This window comes from Anomalospiza imberbis, unplaced genomic scaffold (assembly GCF_031753505.1).
Source record: "Anomalospiza imberbis isolate Cuckoo-Finch-1a 21T00152 unplaced genomic scaffold, ASM3175350v1 scaffold_43, whole genome shotgun sequence".
NCBI lineage: Eukaryota > Metazoa > Chordata > Aves > Passeriformes > Viduidae > Anomalospiza > Anomalospiza imberbis.
In genome coordinates, this window is record NW_027100039.1 from 708,114 (window position 1) to 735,844 (window position 27,731).

The window sequence follows — 27,731 nt, forward strand, 5'->3', positions numbered from 1 at the left end:
GCACTGACCCTCCATGGCCACTGACCCTCCATGGCCACTGACCCCCCACGGCCACTGACCCTCAACTCTGGCCACTGACCCTCCATGGCCACTGACCCTCCATGGCCCATGGACTCAACTAGGACCAGTTCCCGCCCCACTGGGACCAGTTCCACGCCCCACTGGGACCAGTTCCTGCCCCATAACCCCACTGGGACCAGTTCCCGCCCCACTGGGACCAGTTCCCACCCCATAACCCCCACTGGGACCAGTTCCCGCCCCACTGGGACCAGTTCCCACCCATAACCCCACTGGGACCAGTTCCTGCCCCACTGGGACCAGTTCCCGCCCCACTGGGACCAGTTCCCACCCCATAACCCCACTGGGACCAGTTCCCGCCCCATAACCCCACTGGGACCAGTTCCTCTCCCCCACTGGGACCAGTTCCTGCCCCATAACCCCCACTGGGACCAGTTCCCGCCCCACTGGGACCAGTTCCCGCCCCACTGGGACCAGTTCCTGCCCCACTGGGACCAGTTCCCACCCCATAACCCCACTGGGACCAGTTCCCGCCCCACTGGGACCAGTTCCCACCCCATAACCCCCACTGGGACCAGTTCCCGCCCCACTGGGACCAGTTCCCGCCCCGTGGGTGCCCCTCCCCCCCGCCCGGCCCGGGGGGTGCCTCCCCCTGCCCCTCCCCCTCCCGTTTTTGGGGACGTTTCAATAAAATCGGCGATTCCCGAATTTCGCCTCCCTCCTGGCGTCTCTTCCTGCGGGCGTGGCTTAGCTACAACTTTACCCATATATGGCGGATAGCCCCGCCTCCGGGCGCGGGGAGCGCGCTTCCTATTGGCTCGCACCTCCCTGGCTCCGCCCCTCCGCTCCTTCATGAATGAACGGCGGTGGGCGGGAAGAGCGCGCATGCGCGGCCGGCTCCGGGTCACCTTCCCGCGCTCGGCGCATGCGCGCTGCGCCGTGCTGAGTGCGGGAAGTGGGTGGGGGGGGGGGAGGCGAGGCGCGCGCGCGGCCCGCGCAGGCGCGGTGCGAGCGGCCGGCGTGAGGGGAAAGGGAGGAGGGAGGAGGAGGAGGAGGAGGCGGCGGCGCCGCCGGGGGACAGCGGGAGAACAGCGGGGGACAGCGCCGCCAACGCCGCCGCCATGTACCGGCACGGTCACCGCCACCGTCACCCGCCGCCGTGCGCCTCCGGCCCCGGCCGCGCCTGGGCCCCGGCAGCGACCGCAGCGCCCGGGCCGGCCCCGCCGCGCCGCCGCTACCGAGCGCGGCCGCAGGTGAGGGGAGCGGGGGGGAGAGGGGAGGGGCGGGGCTATGCAGATACGGCCGAGGGGTGGGTGGGGTTATGCAAATAGGGGCGTGGGTTCTGTTGGAGGGGGTTATGCAAAGAGGGGGGCGTTGGGTGGGCGGGGCCACGCAAATTGAGGTGCGCGTGGAGGATTGAGGGTGGGCGGGGTTATGCAAATAGACGGCCTTGAATAGTTTCGGTTTGCCGACGGGAGGGCGTGGTTATGTAAATTACAGCAGAAAATAGGTTCGGTTTAGCCCTAGTGGGGCGTGGCTATGCAAATAGGGAGTGTCCCTAATTGGGGCGGGGCTTCCTTCTGGGGGCGGAGCCGGAGCCGCCGGTGGGAACCCAATGGGGCAAATCCCCCAAAAATGGGATAAATCCCCCAAAATGGGGTAAATCCCCCAAAAATGGGGTAAATCCTCGCCAAATCGGGACAATCCCCTTTCCCATGGGGCATATCCCCCCCCAAAACTGGGTAAATCCTCTCAAAATCGGTAAAAACCCCCTTTCCTATGGGGGCAAATCCCCCCAAAATCGGTAAAAACCCTTTCCCACGGGGCAAATCCTCCTAGAATGGGGCAAACCCCCCCAAAATTGGTAAAAACCCCCCACTTTTTCTATGGGGCAAATCTCCCCAAAACGGGGTAAATCCTCCCAGAATTGGCAAAACCCCCTTTCCTATGGGGTAAATCCTCCCAAAAATCGGGGACAATCCCCTTTCCCAACGCCCCAACCCCCATCTCTGGGTGCTCCCTCTCTCCCCCACCCCCCTCCCCACATGGCTCCGACCCCAAATTCCCCCTTTTTTCGCCCCATTCCCAGGACCTGGAGCCCCCCCCTGGGGCTGGCCCTGCTGCCGCCCCCGCGCTGCCCCCCGCCCCGGGGGCTGGAGGGGCTCGGGGGGCCGGTGACCACGGTGGGACGGGCGGCGCGAGAGGACGACCATCGACGTCAGGGGACCCCCCCCGGCTGCTGCTGGGACCCCCGGGACCCCCCCCGGGCACCCCCGGGACCCCCCCGGGCCGCCGGGGCAACCCCCCCCCCTCCATGGAGGAGCACCTGGCCAGCATGCACGAGAGGCTGCGGCACGAGGTGACAGCGGGGGACACGGGGAGGGGGCGGCCGAATGGGGAGGGGGCGGCCGAATGGGGAGGGGGCGACGAAATGGGGAGGGGGCGGCCGAATGGGGAGGGGGCGGCAGAATGGGGAGGGGGGGACGGAATGGGGAGGGGGCGGCAGAATGGGGAGGGGGCGGCAGAATGGGGAGGGGGGGACGGAATGGGGAGGGGGGGGACGAAATGGGGAGGGGGGGACGGAATGGGGAGGGGGGGACGAAATGGGGAGGGGGCGGCAGAATGGGGAGTGGGGGACAGAATGGGGAGGGGGCGACAGAATGGGGAGGGGGGGATGAAATGGGGAGGGGGCGTCCGAATGGGGAGGGGGAAATGAAAATGGGGAGGGGGCGACGGAATGGGGAGAGGGGGACGAAATGGGGAGGGGGAAATGAAAATGGGGAGGGGGGGACGAAGTGGGGGAAGTGACTGAATGGGGAGGGGGGGATAAATGGGGAGGGGGGTGACAATGGGGGGGGGGTGACAAAATGGGGAGGGGGAGACAAAATGGGGGAGGTGACAGAATGGGGAGGGGGGTGACAAAATGGGGAGGGGGTGACAAAACGGCCCAGGGAGGTGACAAAATTGTGGTGGATTGACAGGGAAAGGGGGTGGGGCAGAACTGGGGAGGGGGACAGTGGCCCGGTGACCCCCCCGTCCCCTCACGGTGACCCCCCCGTCCCCCCCCCAGCTCCCCAATTTCTTCCTGAAGATCCCGGACTACGCCCTGTACACCCACGACGTGGAGTTCCAGTGCCAGCACCTGGCACCTGCACACGCGGTGGGTGACAGGGACACCGGGGACAGCCCCTGGGGACACTGGGGACACCGAGGGGACACCGGGGACAGCCTGGGGACACCGGGGGGACACCGGGGACAGCCCTGGGGGACACCGGGGACAGCCCTGGGACAGCCCTGGCCCTGCAGGGGGGCACAGGGAGGTGACAGTGGGTGACAGCGGCACTGATGGTGATGTCCCCGTGTCCCCAGGGGCTGTGGGGCAGTGCTGGGGTGGCACAGGGAGGTGACAGCGGGGTGGCAGCGGGTGGCAGCAGCGCTGTCGGGGTGGCACAGGGAGGTGACAGCGGGTGACAGTCACACTGTCGGGGTGGCACAGGGAGGTGACAGCGGGTGACAGTCACACTGTTGGGGTGGCACAGGGAGGTGACAGCGGGTGACAGTCACACTGTTGGGGTGGCACAGGGAGGTGACAGCGGGTGACAGTCACACTGTTGGGGTGGCAGTGGGTGACAGCGGCGCTGTCGGGGTGGCACAGTGGAGGTGACAGCGGGTGACAGTCACACTGTCGGGGTGGCACAGGGAGGTGACAGCGGGTGACAGTCACACTGTTGGGGTGGCACAGGGAGGTGACAGCGGGTGACAGTCACACTGTTGGGGTGGCACAGGGAGGTGACAGCGGGTGACAGTCACACTGTTGGGGTGGCAGTGGGTGACAGCGGCGCTGTCGGGGTGGCACAGGGAGGTGACAGCGGGTGACAGTCACACTGTCGGGGTGGCACAGGGAGGTGACAGCGGGTGACAGTCACACTGTTGGGGTGGCAGTGGGTGACAGCGGCGCTGTCGGGGTGGCACAGGGAGGTGACGGTGACAATGGCAGTGCTGGGGGGTGGCACAGGGAGTTGACAGCGGATGACAGTGGGTGACAGTCACACTGTCGGGGTGGCACAGGGAGGTGACAGCGGGTGGCAGCGGGTGGCAGCGGCGCTGTCGGGGTGGCACAGGGTGGTGACAGTGGGTGACAGTCACACTGTCGGGGTGGCACAGGGAGGTGACAGCGGGTGGCAGCGGCGCTGTCGGGGGTGGCACAGGGCGGGTGACAGCGGGTGACAGTCACACTGTTGGGGTGGCAGCGGGGTGACAGCGGCGCTGTCGGGGTGGCACAGGGCGGTGGCAGCGGCGCTGACGGTGACGTCCCCCGTGTCCCCAGGGGCCGCGCCATGTACGCCCTGGCCCTGGCGCTGTGCCGCGCCCTGGCCTGGGGTTACTTTGCCAGCCTCAGGCTGGAGGTGCTGGCGCTGACGCGGCACCCCGAGGACTGGAGCGTGCGGGCGCGGTGGCGCCTGACGGGGCTGCCCCCTGCACCTGCTGCTGCTGCGCTGGTACCGGCGGGACAAACGCACCCTGCTCAGGTGAGCGGCACACCTGGGGCACCCCCTGCCACCCCCTGTGCCACCCCCGTGTCACCTGCTCCCATCTCCGTGTCACCTCCCCCTGCTGCCCCTGCCCCTGCTGCTGCTGCGCTGGCACCGGCGGGACAAACGCACCCTGCTCAGGTGAGCGGCACACCTGGGGCACACCTGGGGCACCCCGTCACCCCTGTGCCACCCCTGTGTCACCCCCGCCCACCCCCTTGTCACACCCTGTGTCACCTCCCCTGCACCTGCTGCTGCTGCGCTGGCACCAGCGGGGACAAACGCACCCTGCTCAGGTGAGCGGCACACCTGGGGCACCCTCTTCTACCACCAGGACAAGTGGCACCTGCTGCGCTCAGTGTCACCCCCAGACACACCTGTGCCACCCCCAAACACCCCCCAGACACACCTGTGCCACACCTGTGCCACCCCCTGTGCCACCCCCAGACACACCTGTGCCACCCCCAAACACCCCCAGACACACCTGTGCCACACCTGTGCCACCCCTGTGCCACCCCCAGACACACCTGTGCCACCCCTGTGTCACCCCCCAGACACACCTGTGCCATCCCCAGACACACCTGTGCCACCCCTGTGCCACACCTGTGTCCCTCCCGGGGCGGGGTGGGGCGCTCGGTGCCACCCCTGTCCCCGATGTCCCCAAGTGCCCCCCGTTGTCCCCCCAGGTCCTACGACGGCCTTCTCCACCTTCTTCCTCAACTCGCAGGGGCTCATCCGCTGCCACCGCGTGGACAAGGTGAGTCCGGCACACCTGGGCACACCTGGGGGCACCTGGGGACGTCCCCGGTGTCCCCTGACCCCGTGTCCCCCCCCCACCACAGCTGATGCCAGCCCCCACGGCCGTCCCCGAGCCCAAGAAGCTGCTGGTGGCCGCGGCGCTGGCCGTGGCGCTGGCCCGGCCCTGAAGCCACCGAGGGGACACCTGAGCGCCCCTCCCCCCACCTCGGCGTGTCCCCCCCCTGCCCCCCCCTTAATTTAATGTACAGAATAAAGGAACCCAGCGGTGACACGGGGACAGCGGCGTCCCCGAGCGCGGGTGGCGCCGGCGCTCTGCCCCAGGGGCTGTATTGGGGTCCCCCAGGTGTCCCCCAGGTGTCCCCCAGGTTGTCCCCGGGGGGGTCAGCCCAGCTCCTCCCGTGATTTTCCGGCTTTTTTGGGCATTTTGCGGCCGCTGCCGTCCTCGAGCTCCTTGGCCTGGTAATAGTGGGGGGGCCACCTCCAGCAGCCAGGCGCTGTCAATCTCCATCACCTGGGGACAAGGGACACACCTGTGACACACCTGTGACACACCTGTCACACCTGTGGACACAGCTGTGACACACCTGTGACACCTGGGGACATCCCTAGGGACAGCCAGGGCGCTGTCGATCTCCATCACCTGGGGACAAGGGACACACCTGACACTGCTAGGGGACACACCTGTGACACACCTGTGACACACCTGTGACACAGCTGTCACTGTTAGGGACACACCTGTGACACCTGGGGACATCCCTAGGGACAGCCAGGCGCTGTCGATCTCCATCACCTGGGGACAAGGGACACACCTGACACACCTGGGACACACCTGGGACACACCTGACACACCTGTGGACACACCTATCACACCCGTGACACACCTGCCACACCTGTGACACACCTGTCACACCTGGGGGACATCCCTAAGGACAGCCAGGCGCTGTCGATCTCCATCACCTGGGGACAAGGGAGACACCTGACACACCTGTGACACACCTGTGACACACCTGTCACTGTTAGGGACACACCTGACACACCTGTGACACCCGTGACACACCTGGGGGACACGTGGGGATAGGGACGATGGCTTGGGGGTCACCGCTTTGTCACCGTGGCCACCACGGGGACGTGGCCACCTCAGTCCCCCGGGGGCCACCAGGGCCCCGTCGGTGCTGTCCCCACGTGGGCACCTCAGAGGTGAGCGTGTCCCCTGCCGTGTCCCCATCGCCACACCGTGTGCCTGCCCTGTGTCCCCGTGTCCCTGCCATGTCCCCCAGCTGTCCCCAAGGTGTCCCCATGTCCCCAAGGTGTCCCCAAGGTGTCCCCAAGGTGTTCCCAAGTCCCCAAGGTGTCCCCAAGGTGTCCCCAAGTCCCCAAGGTGTCCCCAAGTCCCCAAGCTGTCCTCAAGGTGTCCCCAAGCTGTCCCCAAGTCCCCTAAGGTCTCCCCAAGGTGTCTCCATGTCCTCAAGGTGTCCCCCAAGGTGTCCCCAAGTCCCCAAGGTATCCCCAAGGTGTCCCCAAGGTGTTCTCAAGTCCCCAAGTTGTCCCCAAGGTGTCCCCATGGTGTCCCCAAAGCTGTCCCCATGTCCTCAAGGTGTCCCCATGTTCCCAAGGTGTCCCCAAGGTGTCCCCACCTGTCTCATGAACTCCTTGGAGGTGCACACCAGCTCGTGGTAGAGCACCCAGCGTGTCCCTTGTGTCCCCGTGTCCCTGCCATGTCCCCCAGCTGTCCCCAAGGTGTCCCCAAGCTGTCCCCAAGCTGTCCCCAAGGTGTCCCCAAGCTGTCCCCCAAGCTGTCCCCCAAGGTGTCCCCAAGCTGTCCCCAAGGCATCCCCACCTGTCTCATGAACTCCTTGGAGGTGCACACCAGCTCGTGGTAGAGCACCCAGCGTGTCCCTTGTGTCCCCCGTGTCCCTGCCATGCCCCAAGGTGTCCCCAAGCTGTCCCCAAGGCGTCCCCACCTGTCTCATGAACTCCTTGGAGGTGCACACCAGCCTCGTGGTAGAGCACCCAGCGTGTCCCCGTACCCACACCACGTCCCCTGCCCTGTGTCCCCCATGTCCCCCAGCTGTCCCCAAGGTGTCCCCAAGGTGTCCCCACCTGTCTCATGAACTCCTTGGAGGTGCACACCAGCTCGTGGTAGAGCACCCAGCGGGGCTGCAGGGCGAACAGGGCGCTGTTGGGGGTGGATGAACACCGGCTGCTGGTGCTTCACCGTGCGGTACCCGCCCCGGCCCAGGCGCCAGCCCGTGTGGTAGAAGAACCCGGCCGTGATGGCCTGGGGGGGACACAGAGGGGACGTCGTTACTGGGAGGGCACTGGGATGGACTGGGAGGGACTGGGAGGGAACTGGGAGGGAACTGGGAGGGACTGGGATACACTGGGATCGGTACACGCCCCACGCCGCGTGGTAGAAGAACCCGGCCGTGGTGGCCTGGGGGACACAGAGGGGACGTCGTTACTGGGAGGGCACTGGGATGGACTGGGATGGACTGGGGTACACTGGGATCGGTACACGCCCCTGCCGCGTGGTAGAAGAACCCGGCCGTGGTGGCCTGGGGGACACAGAGGGGACGTCGTTACTGGGAGGGACTGGGAGGGAACTGGGAAGGGACTGGGAGGGACTGGGAGGGAACTGGGAGGGACTGGGATGGACTGGGAGGCACTGGGAGGGACTGGGATACACTGGGATACACTGGGATACACTGGGATCAGAACCCGCCCCGCGCCGTGTGGTAGAAGAACCCAGCCGTGATGGCCTGGGGGGGGACACAGAGGGGACGTCGTTACTGGGAGGGCACTGGGATGGACTGGGAGGGACTGGGAGGGACTGGGAGGGAACTGGGAGGGAACTGGGATGGACTGGGATGGACTGGGATACACTGGGAGGGACTGGGATACACTGGGATCGGTACACAGCCCTGCACCGCGTGGTAGAAGAACCCGGCCGTGGTGGCCTGGGGGACACAGAGGGGACGTCGTTACTGGGAGGGACTGGGAGGGAACTGGGAAGGACTGGGAGGGACTGGGAGGAACTGGGATGGACTGGGAGGCACTGGGATACACTGGGATCAGAACCCGCCCCGCGCCGTGTGGTAAGAAGAACCCAGCCGTGATGGCCTGGGGGGGGACACAGAGGGGACGTCGTTACTGGGAGGGCACTGGGATGGACTGGGAGGGACTGGGAGGGAACTGGGAGGGAACTGGAGACTGATGGACTGGGATGGACTGGGATACACTGGGATCGGTACACGCCCTGCACCGCGTGGTAGAAGAACCCGGCCGTGGTGGCCTGGGGGACACAGAGGGGACGTCGTTACTGGGAGGGCACTGGAATGGACTGGGATGGACTGGGAGGGAACTGGGAGGGAACTGGGATGGACTGGGATGGACTGGGATACACTGGGATGGACTGGGGTACACTGGGATCGGTACACGCCCCGCGCCGCGTGGTAGAAGAACCCGGCCGTGGTGGCCTGGGGGACACAGAGGGGACGTCGTTACTGGGAGGGCACTGGAATGGACTGGGATGGACTGGGAGGGAACTGGGATACACTGGGATGGACTGGGATACACTGGGATCGGTACACGCCCTGCACCGCGTGGTAGAAGAACCCGGCCGTGGTGGCCTGGGGGACACAGAGGGGACGTCGTTACTGGGAGGGACTGGGAGGGAACTGGGAAGGACTGGGAGGGACTGGGAGGGAACTGGGATGGACTGGGAGGCACTGGGATACACTGGGATCAGAACCCGCCCCGCGCCGTGTGGTAGAAGAACCCGGCCGTGATGGCCTGGGGGACACAGAGGGGACGTCGTTACTGGGAGGGACTGGGAGGGAACTGGGAGGGACTGGGATGGACTGGGATGGACTGGGATAGACTGGGATGGACTGGGATACACTGGGAGGGACTGGGATCAGAACCCGCCCCGCGCCGTGTGTAGAAGAACCCGGCTGTGATGGCCTGGGGGGGACACAGAGGGGACGTCGTTACTGGGAGGGCACTGGGATGGACTGGGAGGGACTGGGATGGACTGGGATACACTGGGATGGACTGGGAGGGCACTGGGATGGACTGGGAGGCACTGGGAGGGAACTGGGAGGGACTGGGGGACACTGGGATCAGAACCCGCCCCGCGCCGTGTGGTAGAAGAACCCGGCCGTGGTGGCCTGGGGGACACAGAGGGGACGTCGTTACTGGGAGGGACTGGGAGGGACTGGGATAGACTGGGATCAGTGGATATTTTGGGGCTGTTTAGGGGATATTTTGGGGCTGTTCTGGGGATATTTGGGGCGGTTTCGGGGCTCTTTCGGGGTGTATTTGGGGCTCACCTTGCGCACCAGGTCCAGGGTTGCCCCCGCAGGAGGACGGGGCGATCTCCACGCGCTCCATCAGCCCCTGCAGCTGCTCCCCGCACGTCGCGGGCCCGGCGCAGCGAGCGCGCCTGCACAAAGTGCTCGTAGCACCACTGCAGGGAGTGGCCGCTGGCCACCCACTGCCACGGGGACAGCGTGGGGGACACACGGCCGCGTTGGCACGGGCAGGCGGGACAAGGACAGCCAGACGAGGACACACAAAGGGACACAAAGGTCAGCGCTGCTGCTGGACGTGTCCCCAGCCCCTGATGTCCCCAAGGTCCCCCATGTCCCTCATGTCCCCAAGGTCCTCCATGTCCCTCATGTCCCCAAGGTCCTCCATGTCCCTCATGTCCTCCATGTCCCTCATGTCCCCGATGTCCCCAACCCCCCTGTGGTGTCCCCAATGTCCCCACACGCCTTGATATCCCCCGTGTCCCCAATGTCCTCAACCCCCCCATGGTGTCCCCAATGTCCCCCATGTCCTCAGTGTCCCCAATTCCCCCCAGTGTCCCCCATATCCCCCATGTCCCTGGTGTCCCCGATGTCCCCACACCCCCCGACGTCCCCGATGTCCCCGTGCCTGGTTGTAGACGTTGAGCAGCACCAGGTGGTCGCCCCCGGGCACGCTGAAGGCCACGCGGGCGCTGTCGGCGTGCAGCACCTTGTCCTTGGGCCGGTAGAACACGGCGTTGTTCACCGAGAGCATGGCGGCCACCGTCAGCACCTCCTCCGTGCAGCCGTACCTGAGTGGGGACAGGGAGGGACACTGGGGACACTGCGGGGACAGTGGGGACATTGGGGACACTTGGGGACGCGGCTGTCACTCACTGCTCGCTCGCCAGGATCATCTTGGCCAACATCGGCTCCACCGGCAGCTCCGCCATGCGCCGGCCCAGCTGGGACGGGGTGGGGGGGACAGCGGGGACACCGGTGACCACCAGGGCCACCCGCAGTGCCCCCCGGTGCTCCCAGTCCATCCCAGTGCTCCCAGTCCATCCCAGTGCTCCCAGTCCATCCCGGCACTCCCAGGGCTCCCAGGACCGTGGTGAGCTCCCCCAGGTGGTTCATTCCCCGTTCCCAGTGCTCCCAGTCCATTCCCAGTCCATCCCAGTACCGTGGTGAGCTCCCCCAGGTGGTTCATTCCCCGTTCCCAGTCCATTCCCAGTCCCTCCCAGTCCATCCCAGTACCGTGGTGAGCTCCCCCAGGTGGTTCATTCCCCGTTCCCAGTCCATCCCAGTCCCTCCCAGTCCATCCCAGTCCCTCCCAGTGCTCCCAGTGCTCCCAGTACCATGGTGAGCTCCCCCAGGTGGTTCATTCCCCGTTCCCAGTGCTCCCAGTCCATTCCCAGTCCATCCCAGTCCATTCCCAGTCCATCCCAGTACCGTGGTGAGCTCCCCCAGGTGGTTCATTCCCCGTTCCCAGTCCATCCCAGTCCATCCCAGTCCCTCCCAGTACCGTGGTGAGCTCCCCCAGGTGGTTCATTCCCCGTTCCCAGTCCATCCCAGTCCATCCCAGTCCCTCCCAGTACCGTGGTGAGCTCCCCCAGGTGGTTCATTCCCCGTTCATCCCTGTCCATCCCAGTCCCTCCCAGTGCTCCCAGTCCATCCCAGTACCGTGGTGAGCTCCCCCAGGTGGTTCAGCGCCCCCAGCGCGTACAGCTGCTCCAGCGCCAGCACCAGCGTCTCGTGGGGGGGAGGGTCCAGGAAGTCAAAGTGGATCAGGTCGTTGATGCCTGGGGACAGCACGGTGTCACCGGTGTCACCTGGGTCACCTGTGTCCCCCCTGTGTCACCTGGTGTTACCTGTGTGTCACCTGTGTCACCTGTGTCACCCTGTGTCACCTGGTGTTACCTGTGTGTCACCTGGGTCACCTGTGTCACCCCTGTGTCACCTGGGTCACCATGTTTCACCTGGTGTTACCTGTGTGTCACCTGGGTCACCCTGTGTCACCCCTGTGTCACCTGGTGTTACCTGTGTGTCACCTGTGTCACCTGTGTGTCACCTGTGTCACCCTGTGTCATCCCTTTGTCACCTGGGTCACCCTGTGTCACCTGGTGTTACCTGTGTGTCACCTGGGTCATCTGCTGTCACCCTGTGTCAGCTGTGTCACCTGTGTCAGCTTTGTCACCTGTCTCACCTGGGTCACCTGGGTCATTCTGTGTCACCTGAGTCACCCGTGTCACCTCGGTCATCTGCTGTCACCTGTGTGTCACCTGTGTCAGCTTTGTCACCTGTGTCACCCAGTGTGACCTGGTGTGACCCGTGTCACCTTACTGTCCTCAACAACCCCGTGTCACCCTGCGTCACCTGGTGTCACCCCAGTGTCCCCAAGTCCTCTCCAGTCCCCTCCCAGTCCCTCCCAGTGCCCCCAAATCCCTTCCCAGTTCCCCCCAATCCCCTCCCAGTGCTCCCAGTCCCTCCCAATCCCCTCCAGTCCCCCCCAGTGCCCTCCCAGTCCCTCCCAGTCCCTCCCAGTCCCCTCCAGTCCCTCCCAGTCCCCTCCAGTGCCCCCCAATCCCCTCCCAGTCCCCCCCAGTCCCCTCCAGTGCCCTCCCAGTGCTCCCAGTGCCCACCCAGGCTCTTGAGCAGCAGCACCAGTGCTCCCAGGTCGGCTCTCTGGATCTCGGGCACCGCCGTCTCCTCCAGCTCGTGCTGGAACGCCCAGGCCGTGTAGAGCCGGAAGCACTTCCCGGGCGCCACGCGGCCCGCGCGGCCCGCGCGCTGGTTGGCAGAGGCCTGGGGACACGGGGACACTGGGGACACCGGTGACACCAGTGACAGCGAGCGGTGACATCTGGCACTGGGACACCAGGGACACCAGGGACACCAGGGACACCTCACTGGGACACCAGGGACACTGGGGACACCAGGGGACACCAGGGACACCTCACTGGGACACCAGGGACACTGGGGACACCGGTGACACCGGTGACACCTCACTGGGACACCAGGGACACCGGGGACACCAGGGACACCTCACTGGGACACCAGGGACACCGGGGACACCAGTGACACCTCACTGGGACAGTAGGGACACCGGGGACACCTCACTGGGACACCAGGGACACCAGGGACATCTGGCACTGGGACACTGGGGACACCAGGGACACCAGGGACACCAGGGACATCTGGCACTGGGACACCAGGGACATCAGTGACACCAGGGACACCTCACTGGGACACCAGTGACACCAGTGACAGCGGTGACATCTGGCACTGGGACACCAGGGACACTGGAGACACCTCACTGGGACACCAGGGACACCAGGGACACCAGTGACACCTGGCACCTGACTGGAACGCGATGGGGACGCGGCAAGGACGGGTAAAAATACGGGGATGTCACAATAAATGACAGCGAGGTGACAGTACAGTGACACAGGTGACACAGGTGACAGTACAGTGACACAGGTGACAATACGGTGACACAGGTGAGACAGGTGACACTAAGGTGACACAGGTGACCCTACCCTGGAGCAGGGTGTCACCACCAGCGACCCCATGCCCATGCAGGGGATGGCAGGGGCTCACAGCAGGTGACAAAGAGGTGACAACAGACGACAGTAAGGTGTCAGTACGGTGACACAGGTGACACTAAGGTGACATTAAGGTGACACAGGTGACACAGGTGACCCTACCCTGGAGCAGGGCGTCACCACCAGCGACTCCATGCCCGTGCGGGCGCTGTAGCTCTTCTGCTTGCAGAAGCCCGGGTCCAGCACGTAGACGATGCCGTCGATCGTCACCGACGTCTCGGCGATGTTGGTGGCCACCACCACCTGCGCCAGGTGGGGACAGCGCTGGGACACGCCCTCGCAGGCCCCGCCCCTCCCGGCCACACCCAGCTAAGCCACGCCCCATTTAAAGCACATGCTGTTAAGCCCTGCCCACATGGAGCTCCACCCAATCACGCTCCACGCTAACTGTAGGCCACGCCCAAATAAAGCCACGCCCATCCTGACCACACCCAATCGAGCCACACCCATTCTGACCACACAAAATAAAGGCACACCCAACCAAGCCACACCCCTCTCAGGCTCCACCCCTTCCCTTAAAGGGCCAGTGCACCTTCCCAGCTCCCCAAATGAAACCCCACCCTCTTTCCCTTAAACCCCACCCCCTTTCCTTAAACCCCACCTCTTCCCTTAAACCCCTCCCCCTTTTCCTTAAACCCCACCCTTTTTTATTACACCACGCCCCCTCACGAGGCCCCACCCTTCCCTTAAAGGGCCAGCGCATCTTCCCCGCTCCCCAAATGAAACCCCACCCCTTTCCCTTAAACCCCACCCCTTTACCCATGACACCACGCCCCCTCGCGAGGCCCCGCCCCTCCCTTAAAGGGCCAGCGCACCTTCCTGGCGCCGGGGGGCGTGGGCTGGAAGATGCGGGCCTGCAGCTCCGAGGGCAGGTTGGCGTAGATGGGCAGCACCAGCAGCTCGGGCAGGCGCGAGCCCAGGCGGCGACAGCGCTCCTGCAGCAGCTCCACGCAGGCCTCGATCTCCTCCTGCCACCCCGGGGGACATTGGGGACATCGCTGGGGACACTGGGGACAGTGGGGACACCCAGGGGATAGGGGACACTGGGGACATCAGGGACAATGGGGACACCCAGGGGATAGGGGACACTGGGGACACCCAGGGGATAGGGGACACTGGAGACACCCAGGGGATAGGGGACACTGGGGACATCGCTGGGGACATCGGGGACACCCAGGGGATAGGGGACACTGGGGACACTGGGGACACCCAGGGGATAGGGGGCACTGGGGACATTGGGGACACCCAGGGGATAGGGGACACTGGGGACACTGGGGACACCCAGGGGATAGGGGGCACTGGGGACATTGGGGACACCCAGGGGATAGGGGACATTGGGGACATCGCTGGGGACACTGGGGACACTGGGGACACCCAGGGGATAGGGGACATTGGGGACATCAGGGACATTGGGGACACCCAGGGGATAGGGGACACTGGGGACATCAGGGACACTGGAGACACCCAGGGCATAGGGGACACTGGGGACACTGGGGACATTGGGGACACCCAGGGGATAGGGGACACTGGGGACATTGGGGACACCCAGGGGATAGGGGACACTGGGGACATCGGGGACATTGGGGACACCCAGGGGATAGGGGACACTGGGGACACTGGGGACACAGCGGGACAAAGACTCGTGGCAGGAAATTGGGGTTGGGGACAGCAGGGGGACACGGTGACGCCCAGGTGACAGCGAGGTGACAGCGAGGTGACACTGACCTGCCCGGTGAGGAAGACCAGGATGTCCCCGGGGGGTTGGGTGACGTGGATCTGCAGCACCGACACCACGCAGGCCTCCAGGTAATCGGCCCTCGGGCGCCTGCGGGGACACCCAGGGGACACCCAGGGGGACACCCAGGGGACACGGGGACATCAGCACCGGCTGTCCCCAAAGCTCCCCAGCCATCCCCCTCTTCCTGTGTCCCCCTCGTGTCCCTGAATGCTCCCAACACCCCACAGGTGCCCTGAGCACCCCCGATGTCCCCAAGTCCCCAACGTCCCCGATGTCCCCAAGTCCTCAACGTCCCCGATGTCCCCAAGTCCTCAATGTCCCCAGTGTCCCCAGCGTCACCTTGGTGTAGTAGATGTCCACCGGGAAGCGCCGGCCCGGGATGCGGAAGACGGGCGCGTGGTCGAAGAAGGCCGAGAAGCGCTCGGTGTCCAGCGTGGCCGAGGCCACCAGGACCTTGAGCTGCGGCCGGAAGCGCGCGATGTCCTTGATGAGGCCGAAGAGCACGTCCGTGTGCAGCGTGCGCTCGTGGGCCTCGTCCACCATGATCACGCTGGGGACACGGGGACACGTGGGCATGGGGACAGGGACATGGACATGGGGAGAGGGACATGGGGACAGGGACATGGACACGTGGGCATGGGGACATGGACATGGGGACAGGGACATGGACAGGGATGGGGACATGGGGACAGGGATGGGGACATGGGGACAGGGATGGGGACAGGGACATGGGGACATGGAGATGGGGACAGGGACATGGACAGGGATGGGGACATGGGGACAGGGACACATGGGCATGGGGACAGGGACATGGGGACAGGGATGGGGACATGGGGACATGGACAGGGATGGGGACATGGGGACAGGGACATGGACACATGGGCATGGGGACATGGACATGGGGACAGGGATGGGGACATGGGGACATGGACAGGGATGGGGACATGGGGACAGGGATGGGGACATGGGGACATGGACAGAGATGGGGATGGGGACAGGGATGAGGACACAGGCACGGACACAGGGACACAGGGACACAGACACAGGGACATGGACATGGGGACAGGGACAGAAATGGGGACATAGGGACATGGAGAGGGATGGGGACACAGGGACACAGGGACAGGGACACGGATGTGGACGTGGGCAGGGACGGGCACAGGGACAGGGACACAAGGACATGGCCATGGGGACAGGGACACAGGGACGCGGGGATAGGGACAGGAAGAAGGACGTGTCCCCGGTGTCCCCTGGCTGTCCCTGTCCCCCGTGTTCCCCAGGTGTCCCCAGCGTCCCCGTGTCACCTGTAGGAGGCCAGGTCGGGCTCCGTCAGGAACTCCCTCAGCAGCATCCCGTCCGTCATGTACTTGAGCACCGTGCGCTCCGACGTGCAGTCCTCGAAGCGGATGCTGTACCCCACCTTGGGGACAAGGGACACGGCCCTGTCACCCCCCTGGGGCTGCTGTCACCTCCCCAGGGCCGCTGTCGCCACCCCGGGCTCGCTCCATCCCCTCAGGGTCACTCGGGCCACCCCAAGGTGTGTCACCGGGGTGTCCCCAAAGTGCCCGGGACGTGTCCCCAAGGTGGGGACGTTGTGGTTGGAGGTGGGGATGTGTCCCTGCGTCTCCAATGTCCCCGGTGTCCCCCCCCATGTCCCCAGTGTCCCCCCCATGTCCCCGGTGTCCCCCCCATTTCCCCAGTGTCCCCCCCATGTCCCCGGTGTCCACTCCATGTCCCCGGTGTCCCCCCCCATATCCCCAGTGTCCCCCCCATGTCCCCGGTGTCCCCCCCATATCCCCAGTGTCCCCCCCATGTCCCCGGTGTCCCCCCCATATCCCCAGTGTCCCCCCCATGTCCCCGGTGTCCCCTCCATATCCCCAGTGTCCCCCCCCCATATCCCCAGTGTCCCCTCCATGTCCCCGGTGTCCCCCCCATTTCCCCAGTGTCCCCCCCATGTCCCCGGTGTCCCCTCCATATCCCCAGTGTCCCCCCCATGTCCCCGGTGTCCCCCCCATGTCCCCAGTGTCCCCCCCATGTCCCCCCCATGTCCCCGGTGTCACCTCGTTGCCCAGCTTTGTCCCCATCTCCACGGCCACCCTGGCGGCCACGCTCATGGCGGCCACGCGCCGCGGCTGCGTCACCCCGATCTTCATCCCGCCCCGCGTGTAGCCCTGGGGACAGCGGGGACAGCGGGGTGACAGGGGGGTGACAGAGACCCCAGACCCCCGAGTGACCCCCCCCCGGACCTGAACTGACCCCAAAAACGAGACCTGAGCAGCCCCAACTGCCCCCCAAGACCCCAAATCCACCACACCCCCTCCCAGTGCCCCAGAACCCCCTCCCAGTCCCTCCCAATCCCCCAAAATCCTCTCCCAGTCCCTCCCAGCCTCTCCCAATCCCATCCCAATCCCCCCAGTCCCTCCCAGTACCCCCCAATCCCCTCCCAGTCCCCCCAGTCCCTCCCAGTCCCCCCCAGTGCCCCCCAGTGCCCCCAACCCCCTCCCAGTGCCCCAGAACCCCCTCCCAGTGCCCCCCAGTCCCTCCCAGTGCCCCCAACCCCCTCCCAGTGCCCCCCAGTCCCATCCCAATCCCTCCAATCCCCCCCAAACCCCCCCAACCCCCTCCCAGTGCCCCCCAGTCCCCCCCAGTGCCCCCCAGTCCCTCCCAGTCCCTCCCAGTGCCCTCCCAGTAATTCCCAGTCCCTCCCAGTGCCCCCCAGTCCCCTCCCAGTCCCCCCCAGTGCCCCCCAGTCCCCTCCCAGTTCCCCCCAGTCCCCTCCCAGTCCCTCCCAGTCCCTCCCAGTGCCCCCCAGTCCCTCCCAGTCCCCCCCAATCCCCTCCCAGTCCCCCCCAGTCCCACCCCAATCCCCTCCCAACCCCCTCCCAGTCCCTCCCAATCCCCTCCCAGTCCCTCCCAGTCCCTCCCAGTGCCCCCCAATCCCCTCCCAGTGCCCCCCAGTGCCCCCCAGTGCCCCCCAGTCCCTCCCAGCGCACCTCCTCGTGCAGGTACTGGGGGATCTGGGTGGTTTTCCCCGAGCCCGTCTCGCCCTCGATCACCAGCACCTGGTGCTGGGCCACGGCCGCCACCAGCTCGTCGCGGAACGGGAAGATGGGCAGGGCCCGGCGGCCGTCCTGGAGCGACTGCCGGCGGCGCTCGGCCTCGGGGACGGCCTCGGGGACATCCTGGGGACACCGGGGTCACCTCGGTGTCACCTCGGTGTCACCTCGGTGTCACCAAATTCACCCCAGTCCCACCAGTAACCACCCAGCGTCCCCACTGCCGGCGGCGCTCGGCCTCGGGGACATCCTGGAGACACCCCATTGTCACCTCGGCGTCACCTCGGTGTCATTGGTGTCACCAAATTCATCGCAAATCCCCCCCAACCCCTTCCTGTGACCCCAAATCCCCCCCAAAACCCCTCAAACCACCCCAAATTGCCCCAAACCATCCCAAAACCCCTCAAACCACCCCAAATTCCCCCCCAAATCCCCCCCAAAACCCCTCAAACCACCCCAAATCCCCCCAAACCATCCCAAATCTCCCCCAAACCATCCCAAAATCCCCCCCAAACCATCCCAAATCCCCCCAAACCCCTTCCTGTAACCCCAAATCCCAAACCATCCCAAATCCCCCCAAACCCCTTCCTGTAACCCCAAATCCCCCCCAAAACCCCTCAAATCACCCCAAATCCTCCCCAAACCATCCCAAATCCCCCCTAAACCCCTTCCTGTGACCCCAACCCCCCCCAAACCATCCCAAATCCCCCTCAAGCCATCCCAAAATCCCCCCCAAACCATCCCAAATCCCCCCAAACCCCTTTCTGTGACCCCAAATCCCCCCAAAACCACCCCAAATCCCCCTCAAGCCATCCCAACCCCCCCCCAAACCATCCCAAGTCCCCCCTAAACCCCTTCCTGTGACCCCAAACCCCCCCCAAACCATCCCGAAACCTCTCAAACCACCCCGAACCCCCCCCCCCAAAACCCCTCCAACCCCCCCAGACCCCACCTTTTGGGGGTCGGTGCCCTCGAGGCGGGCGGCGCTGACGAACTGCACCATCTCCTCCTCCTCGAGCAGCAGCTCGTAGTCGGGGCCGCGCTGCTGCCGGGCGGCGTCGCGCGCCCCGAAGCGCAGCGCGGCCGCCCCCAGCAGCTGCTCCTCCCAGCGCCGCTGCTCGTCCCGCGGCGCCAGCGGCTCCTCCTGCGCCTCCTCCCGCTCCGGGATCTTCTGCCGGGGGGATTTGGGGTCAGGGATTGGGGTTTGGGGGGGATTCGGGGTGGTTTGGGGGGATTTGGGGTGGTTTGGGGGGGATTTGGGATGGTTTGGGGGGGGTTTGGGGTGGTTTGGGGGGGATTTGGGGTGGTCTGGGGGAGATTTGGGGTGGTCTGGGGGAGATTTGGTGTGGTTTGGGGGGGATTTGGGGTGGTCTGGGGGGTCAGGGATGGGGTTTGGGGGATCAAGGATGGGGTTTGGTGGGGATTCGGGGTGGTTTGGGGGGATTTGGGATGGTTTGGGGGGGATTCAGGGTGGTCTGGGGGAGATTTGGGGTGGTTTGGAGGAGATTTGGGGTGGTCTGGGGGTCAGGGATGGGGTTTGGGGGATCAAGGATGGGGTTTGGTGGGGATTCGGGGTGGTTTGGGGGGATTTGGGATGGTTTGGGGGGGATTCAGGGTGGTCTGGGGGAGATTTGGGGTGGTTTGGAGGAGATTTGGGGTGGTCTGGGGGGTCAGGGATGGGGTTTGGGGGATCAAGGATGGGGTTTGGTGGGGATTCGGGGTGGTTTGGGGGGATTTGGGATGGTTTGGGGGGGATTTGGGATGGTTTGGAGGGGATTTGGGGTGGTCTGGGGGGGTCAGGGATGGGGTTTGGGGGATCAGGGATGAGGTTTGGGGAGATTTGGGATGGTTTGAGGGGGATTTGGGATGGTTTGGGGGGGATTTGGAGTGGTTTGGGACTTCCTGGCTGCCCATTTCAGGGTTTCTCAGGTGCCAATTTCGGGGTTTCTCAGGTACTGATTTAGGGGTTTCTCGAGCACCAATTTCGGGGTTTCCCAGGCGCCAATTTTGGGGTTTTCCCCGCTCCCCTCACCTTGTCCCGCGTCTCCTCGGGGATGTGGTAGCGGCTGCCCCTCCCCAGGTGCCAATTTTGGGACTTTCCAGGTGCCAATTTCAGGGTTTCTCAGGTGCCAGATTTGGGGTTTCTCAGGTACCAATTTTGGGGTTTCTCAGGTACCAATTTTGGGGTCTCCCAGGTACAAATTTCAGGGTTTCTCAGGTGCCAAATTTGGGGTTTCTCAGGTACCAAATTTGGGGTTTCTCAGGTGCCAATTTTGAGGTTTCACGAGTACCAATTTTGGGATTTCTCGGGTATCGATTTCGGGGTTTCTCAGGTACCAAATTCGGGGTTTCTCAGGTATCAATTTTTGGGTTTCTCAAGCACCAATTTTGGGACTTCCCAGGAACCAATTTCAGGGTTTTTCAGGTATCAATTTCGGGGTTTCCCAGGTGCCAATTTCGAGGTTTCACGAGTACCAATTTTGGGATTTCTCAGGTACCGATTTCGGGGTTTCCCAGGTGCCAATTTCGAGGTTTCACGAGTATCAATTTTGGGATTTCTCAGGTACCGATTTCGGGGTTTCCCAGGCGCCAATTTTGGGGTTTTCCCGCTCCCCTCACCTTGTCCCGCGTCTCCTCGGGGATGTGGTAGCGGCTGCTCCTCTCCAGCTGCTCCTGGGCCCCGGCCCGTTTGTAGTCGCGGGCCAGGTCCCGCAGGCGCCGCTTGTAGCGCAGCTCGCGGCGCTCGGGCGCCGTCAGCGCCTCCTCCCCGAAGAGCAGCTCCTCGTCCTGGATCTCCTGCTCCAGCTCCTCCAGCTTCTCCCGCTCCCGCTTGGCCAGGTACTCGCGGCGGGAGCGCTTGCGCAGCTCGGGGATCTGGGGGGGAAATGGGAGAAAACGGGGAGAAAACGGGAGAAAACGGGGAGAAAGGGTGAAGAAGGTGATAAAATGGAACAAAATGGGAGAAAATGGGGAGAAAATTGAATAAAATGGGAGAAAACGGGGAGAAAATGGGAGAAAACGGGGAGAAAGGGTGAAGAAGGTGATAAAACGGTGAGAAAATGGGAGAAAACGGGGAGAAAATGGGAGAAAACGGGGAGAAAGGGTGAAGAAGGTGATAAAATGGAACAAAATGGGAGAAAATGGGGAGAAAATTGAATAAAATGGGAGAAAACGGGGAGAAAATGGGAGAAAACGGGGAGAAAGGGTGAAGAAGGTGATAAAACGGTGAGAAAATGGGAGAAAATGGGGAGAAAATGGAATAAAATGGGGAGAAAATGGGGAGAAAATGGGAGAAAACGGGGAGAAAGGGTGAAGAAGGTGATAAAACGGTGAGAAAATGGAATAAAGTGGGAGAAAATGGGGAGAAAATGGGAGAAAACAGGGAGAAAGGGTGAAGGAGGTGATAAAACGGTGAGAAAATGGAATAAAGTGGGAGAAAATGGGAGAAAATGGGAGAAAACGGGAGAAAATGGAGAGAAAATGGAATAAAACAGGAGAAAATGGGGAGAAAATTGAATAAAATGGGAGAAAAATGGTGAAAAAATGGGAGAAAACGGGGAGAAAATGGGAGAAAACGGGGAGAAAATGGGAGAAAACGGGGAGAAAGGGTGAAAAAGGTGATAAAATGGAATAAAGTGGGAGAAAATGGGGAGAAAATGGAAAACAATGGGAGAAAATGGAGAGAAAATGGGAGAAAACGGGGAGAAAATGGGAGAAAACGGGGAGAAAGGGTGAAAAAGGTGCTAAAATGGTGAGAAAATGGAATAAAATGGGAGAAAATGGGGAGAAAATGGGGTGAAATGGGGATGGAATGGGGTGAAATGGGCTGGAATGGGATAAAACAGGAATAAAACAGGAATAAAATGGGGTGAAATGGGGTGAAATTGGGTGAAATGGGGTGGAATGGGATAAAACAGGGATAAAATGGGCTGGAATGGGGTGAAATTGGGTGAAATGGGGTGGAATGGGATAAAACAGGGATAAAATGGGGATAAAATGGGGTGAAATGGGGTGAAATTGGGTGAAATGGGTTGGAATGGGATAAAACAGGGATAAAATGGGGTGAAATGGGGTGAAACGGGGTGAAATGGGATAAAACAGGAATAAAACGGGGTGAAATGGGGCGAAATGGGTTGGAATGGGATAAAACAGGGATGAAACGGGGTAAAACAGGGTGAAATAGGATGAAATGGGGTGAAACGGGGTGAAATGGGATAAAACAGGAATAAAACGGGGTGAAACGGGGTGAAATGGGATAAAACAGGGATAAAATGGGGTGAAATGGGGTGAAATTGGGTGAAATGGGGTGGAATGAGATAAAACAGGGATAAAATGGGGATAAAATGGGGTGAAATGGGGTGAAATTGGGTGAAATGGGGTGGAATGGGATAAAACAGGGATAAAATGGGGTGAAATGGGGTGAAATGGGTTGGAATAGGATAAAACAGGGGTGAAACGGGGTAAAATAGGGTGAAATAGGATGAAATGGGGTGAAACGGGGTGAAATGGGATAAAACAGGAATAAAACGGGGTGAAACGGGGTGAAATTGGGTGAAATTGGGTGAAATGGGTTGGAATGGGATAAAACAGGGATAAAATGGGGATAAAATGGGCTGGAATGGGGATGAAATAGGGTGAAACGGGGTGAAATGGGATAAAACAGGAATAAAACGGGGTGAAATGGGGCGAAATGGGTTGGAATAGGATAAAACAGGGGTGAAACGGGGTAAAATAGGGTGAAATAGGATGAAATGGGGTGAAACGGGGTGAAATGGGATAAAACAGGAATAAAACGGGGTGAAACGGGGTGAAATGGGATAAAACAGGGATAAAATGGGGTGAAATGGGGTGAAATTGGGTGAAATTGGGTGAAATGGGTTGGAATGGGATAAAACAGGGATAAAATGGGGATAAAATGGGCTGGAATGGGGATGAAATAGGGTGAAACGGGGTGAAATGGGATAAAACAGGAATAAAACGGGGTGAAATGGGGCGAAATGGGTTGGAATAGGATAAAACAGGGGTGAAACGGGGTAAAATAGGGTGAAATAGGATGAAATGGGGTGAAACGGGGTGAAATGGGATAAAACAGGGATAAAACGGGGTGAAATGGGCTGGAATGGGGTGAAACGGGGTGAAATGGGGTGAAACGGGGTGAAATGGGGATGAAACGGGGTGAAATGGGGTGAAATGGGCAGGAATGGGCTGGAATGGGGTGAAATGGGGTGAAACGGGGTGAAAGGGTTGAAATGGGATAAAACAGGGATAAAATGGGGTGAAACGGGATAAAACGGGGTGAAATGGGGTGAAATGGGGTGAAATGGGTTGAAACGGGGTGAAACGTGGTGAAATGGGATAAAACAGGAATAAAACGGGGTGAAACGGGATAAAATGGGGTGAAATGGGCTGGAATGGGATAAAACAGTAATAAAACGGGGTGAAATGGGCTGGAATGGGATAAAACAGGGATAAAACAGGGATGAAATGGGGTAAAATAGGGTGAAACGGGATGAAATGGGGTGAAAGGGGGTGAAACGGGGTGAAATGGAATAAAACAGGAATAAAACGGGGTGAAATGGGGTGGAACGGGGTGAAACGGGGTGAAAGCGCTGGGAGGGGCTGGGAGGCGCGGGTGCTCGCAGCGGGAGCTCGCGGATCCGGGGAGAACGGGAAAGCAAGGGGAAGGAAAAGGGGGCTGGGGGCTGGGGGCTCCCTCACCATGGCTTTCTGGTCCTCCTCGGCCACTTTGAGGCGCTTCTGGGCTTCTTCGTAGGCCTGGGCAAGGAAAAGGGGGTGAGGAGCCAAACCCCCCCAGAATCCCCCCCGGGACCCCTAAACCCCCCTCAGCACCCCTAGGACCACCCAAATCCCCCCAAAATCCCCCTCAAACCCCTCAAACACCCCCCAGGACCCCTCAATCCTCCCCAACCTCCCCAGGACCCCTCAAACCCCTCCAGGACCCCTCAAACCCCTCCAGGACCCCCCAAACCCCACCCAGAAGCCCCCAAACCCCACCCAGGACCCCCCAAACCCCCCCAGGAGCCCCCAAACCCCACCCAGGACCCCCCAACCCCCCCCCAGGAGCCCACCTTGCTGTCCCCCCGGCCCCCCCAACCCCTCCAGGACCCCTCAACCCCCCTCAAACCCCCCCAGGGCCCACCTAGAACCCCCCAAATCCCCCCAGAATCCCCCAACCCCACCCAGGACCCCTCAAACCCCTCCAGGAGCCCCCAAACCCAACCCAGGACCCCTCAAACCCCCCTCAAACCCCTCCAGAACCCCCCAAACCCCACCCAGGACCCCCCAAACCCCCCCCCAGGACCCTTCAAACCCCTCCAGAACCCCCCAAACCCCCCCCAGGACCCCCCAAACCCCACCCAGGACCCCCCAAACCCCCCCCAGGAGCCCACCTTGCTGTCCCCCCGGGCCCCCCGGTCCCGCTCCCGGTCACGCCGCCGCAGGCGCTCGGCGAAGGCGTCGCGCTCGCGCAGGTCCCGCAGCCGCTCCCGCTCCGACGCCTCCCACTCCTCCTCCGGCTCCTCGGGGGGCTCGGGGGCGCTTGGGGAGGGGCACAAACGGCTTGGGGGACCCCAAAAACCCCCCGAGCTCCGGGCTCCAGCCCGGGACCCCGAAAAATGCACCCAGGGCAGCAAAAAAAGGTCAGAATCCCACCCAGGAGCCCCAAAATCCCACCTGGGAGCCCCAAAATCCCACCCGGGACCCCAAAATCCCACCTGGGACCCCAAATCCCACCTGGGACCCCCAAAATTCCACCTGGGAGACCCAAAATCCCATCCAGGACCCCAAATCCCACCTGGGACCCCAAATCCCACCTGGGACCCCCAAAATTCCACCCAGGAGCCCCAAAATCCCATCCAGGACCCCAAATCCCACCTGGGATGTCCAAAAACCAACTCAGGACCCCCAAAGTCCCACCCAGGACCCCAAAATCCCACCTGGAACCCCTAAATCCCACCCAAGACCCCCAAATCCCACCTGGGATGCCCAAAAACCATCTCAGGACCCCCAAATCCTACCTGGGAACCCCAAAATCCCACCCGGGACCCCCCAAAACCAACTCGAGGCGCCCAAAATCCCACTCAGGATCCCCCAAATCCCCCCCGGGACCCCCAAAATCCCCCCGCGGCCACAAGAAAAAAGGCCAAACCTGTGGGATTGGAGGGATTTTTTTGGGGGGTTCTGAGAGGGGAAATCCCAAAATTCCAGCCCCCCCCAAAGGATCAGGGGGACCCCGAGGGGGGAAGGAGAGACCCCAAAAACCGGGGTCACCCCCAAATCCAGGGGGTCCCTGACCCCTGGTGGTGACCCCAAAACCCAGGGGTCGCTCGTGGTGCCCCCCAAGGGCAGCAGTGACCCCCGAGACCCCCCCAAAATTCGGGGAGGCCCTCCCCCCCCCCCCCCCCCCCCAAAATCTGCCCCCTCTACTCACGGCGGGGGCGACGGCGACGCCGCGGGGGCCTCGGGGGGGGACTCGGAGCGGCGCCGGCGCCTCAGGTGTCGCCGCCGGGGGCGTGGCTCGTCCTGGGCGTGGCCCCCCTGGGCGGGGCCCGGCCCCTCCTCCTCGTCGCTCTCCACCAATCGGTAGCCGCGGTTCTGGCGCTGCAGCTCCAGCGCCGCCCGCTCGGCCGCGCGCCCCGGCGGCTCCCGGGGGGCTTCGCGCGGCACCTGGGGAGGGGCGGGGTCAGGACGCGCCCGGGGGCCACGCCCACTGGGGATGGGCGCGCCTGAGCGCGGGCAGAATGGCCACGCCCACTTGGATGCACCCGCTGGGCCACACCAAAAATGGCCACACCCAGAATGGCCATGCCCAATTAACCACACCTAGAATGGCCACACCCACTTAAACGCACCCCAAAAGGCCACACCCACTGAACCACACCCTAAGTGGTCACACCCACTTTACACACCCAAAATGGCCACACCCACTTAGTCACAGCCCAAATGGCCACACCCACCCAACCACACCCCAAGAGGCCACACCCACTTAAGCACACCCCAAAAATGGTCACACCCTCTGAACCACATCAAACATGACCACACCCTAAATGGCCACACCCCAAAAGGCCACACCCACCGAGCCACACCCTAAATGGTCACACCTGCTCAACCACACCCAGTATAGCCACACCCACTTGGCCACACCTATACGTGCCCACGCCCATTGCAAGCCAGCGCCCAGCCTGATTGGCCGCTCTGCGTGGGAGCCACGCCTGCTTATGGTGACGTCATACCCTAAGTCGGTTAAGCCACGCCCCCTCCTTGCCACACCTTATCTTCAAGCCCCGCCTCCTTCCCTAGTAGCCACGCCCTCAGCCCTAAACACGGGGCGCTCAGACCACGCCCACACCCTTCAGGCCACGCCTCCATCTCCATACAGCCCCACCCTCCCCTCACACAAGCCCCGCCCCCTTCCCCGCTCCCTCACGAATCCCCGCCCACCTTGTCCCACAGCTGGCGCGCGAACTCGCGCACGCGCGGCTCCTCCACGCGCAGGGCCTCGGTCTCCCGCAGCCGCTCCAGCAGCTCCTCCAGGCTCCGGCTGCGCCGCGCCAGCGCCACCAGGAAGGCGGGGACGTGGCGGGCGCTGAGGCCCAGCAGCTCCTGCAGCTGCCCGGACACCCAGCGCTCCAGGGCCGCCATGGCCGCCATGGCCGCTTCTGCTTCTTCCTCCTCCTTCCTCCCTCCCTCACGGAGCCGCCCAATCAGCGCCCAGCGCGGGAAAGCTTCGTCCAATCAGCGTCCGGGTAGCGCGCCGCGGGCGGGCTGGGCCAATCAGAGCGAGGCCGCGCCCGCTAGCCGCGTTACCGTAATGACGCGAGCGCGCTGGCGGTTTACCGTAACGCCACAGTGAGAAGCGCAATCCAAATGAGGGATTTGGGATACCGGGGCCAAAGTTCCCGGGTTTATCCCCAAAATTCCCATTTTTATCCCCAAAATTCCCATTTTTATTCCCCGAAATCCATCAATCCCATCGCTCCCCCGCGAATTTCCCAAACCCGTGTTTTTCCCCTCAGAAATCGCCTCTCCCCCTCCGAAATCCCCAAAAGTCCACAAATTTTTCTCCCCAAAAATGCGGGATTTTCCCACCGAGTCCCCCAAAATCCCAAATTTCTCCTTTTCCCTCAGGGATCCCCCGCTCCCTTCTCAAAACTTCGCTTTTTTTTGGTTTTTTTTTTTACGCTGAAAAAGTTTTTACTACAAAAAAACCTTCCCGAAAAACACCATTTGTACAAAAACCGACGTTTCCCCCCCACCAAAATCCGGGGTTTTTGGGAACGAGGCGCCAGGACCCCAAATCTGGGGGGGGGTTGGGGTTTTGGGATCCCCAGTTTGGGGATTTTGGGGTTTTTGGGGCCGGCCAAAAAGCGCTTGACGTCGGGGTGCCCCAGTAACCCCAAATTTGGTGATTTTTGGACCCCAAATTCCAGGATTTCGGGCATTTTGGGATCCTGAACTCCCGGATTTTGGGATCCTGAACTCCAGGATTTGGGGCGTTTTGGGCGTTTTGAGGTTTTTGGGGTCAGCCGTTGAGTTTCTGCCTCTTCCAGAAGCGTTTGATGTCGGGGTGACCCAGTAACCCCAAATTTGGACCCCAAATTCCAGGATTTTGGGGGATTTTGGGATCCTGAACTCCCAGATTTTGGGATCCTGAACTCCAGGATTTTGGGGTTTTTGGGGTTTTTGGGGTCAGCCGTTGAGTTTCTGCCTCTTCC

At 62.7% G+C, this 27,731-nt stretch overlaps 2 protein-coding genes across 2 annotated transcripts; one reads left to right on the forward strand and one right to left on the reverse strand.

Moving 5' to 3' along the window:
• The first annotated feature begins 1,139 nt into the window (after positions 1-1,139).
• On the forward strand, positions 1,140-5,545 carry LOC137466722 (uncharacterized protein C6orf136 homolog). The gene is given in 10 exon segments (XM_068178404.1): positions 1,140-1,327; positions 2,108-2,306; positions 2,309-2,377; positions 3,089-3,163; positions 3,165-3,178; positions 4,346-4,490; positions 4,492-4,547; positions 5,237-5,246; positions 5,248-5,307; positions 5,393-5,545. Coding segments are annotated over 10 exon segments (900 nt in total). The 3' UTR covers positions 5,477-5,545.
• A 130-nt stretch (positions 5,546-5,675) lies between these two features.
• LOC137466756 (pre-mRNA-splicing factor ATP-dependent RNA helicase DHX16-like) lies at positions 5,676-26,708 on the reverse strand. The gene is given in 23 exon segments (XM_068178439.1): positions 5,676-5,780; positions 5,782-5,820; positions 7,410-7,493; positions 7,495-7,616; positions 9,650-9,719; positions 9,721-9,804; positions 10,248-10,410; positions 10,496-10,563; positions 11,282-11,400; positions 12,241-12,403; positions 13,306-13,446; positions 14,019-14,171; positions 14,929-15,028; positions 15,276-15,491; positions 16,246-16,361; positions 17,002-17,112; positions 17,935-18,123; positions 18,950-19,168; positions 20,617-20,871; positions 23,716-23,772; positions 24,408-24,555; positions 25,448-25,683; positions 26,458-26,708. Coding segments are annotated over 23 exon segments (3,153 nt in total). The 5' UTR covers positions 26,668-26,708; the 3' UTR covers positions 5,676-5,690.
• Positions 26,709-27,731: the final 1,023 nt, after the last annotated feature.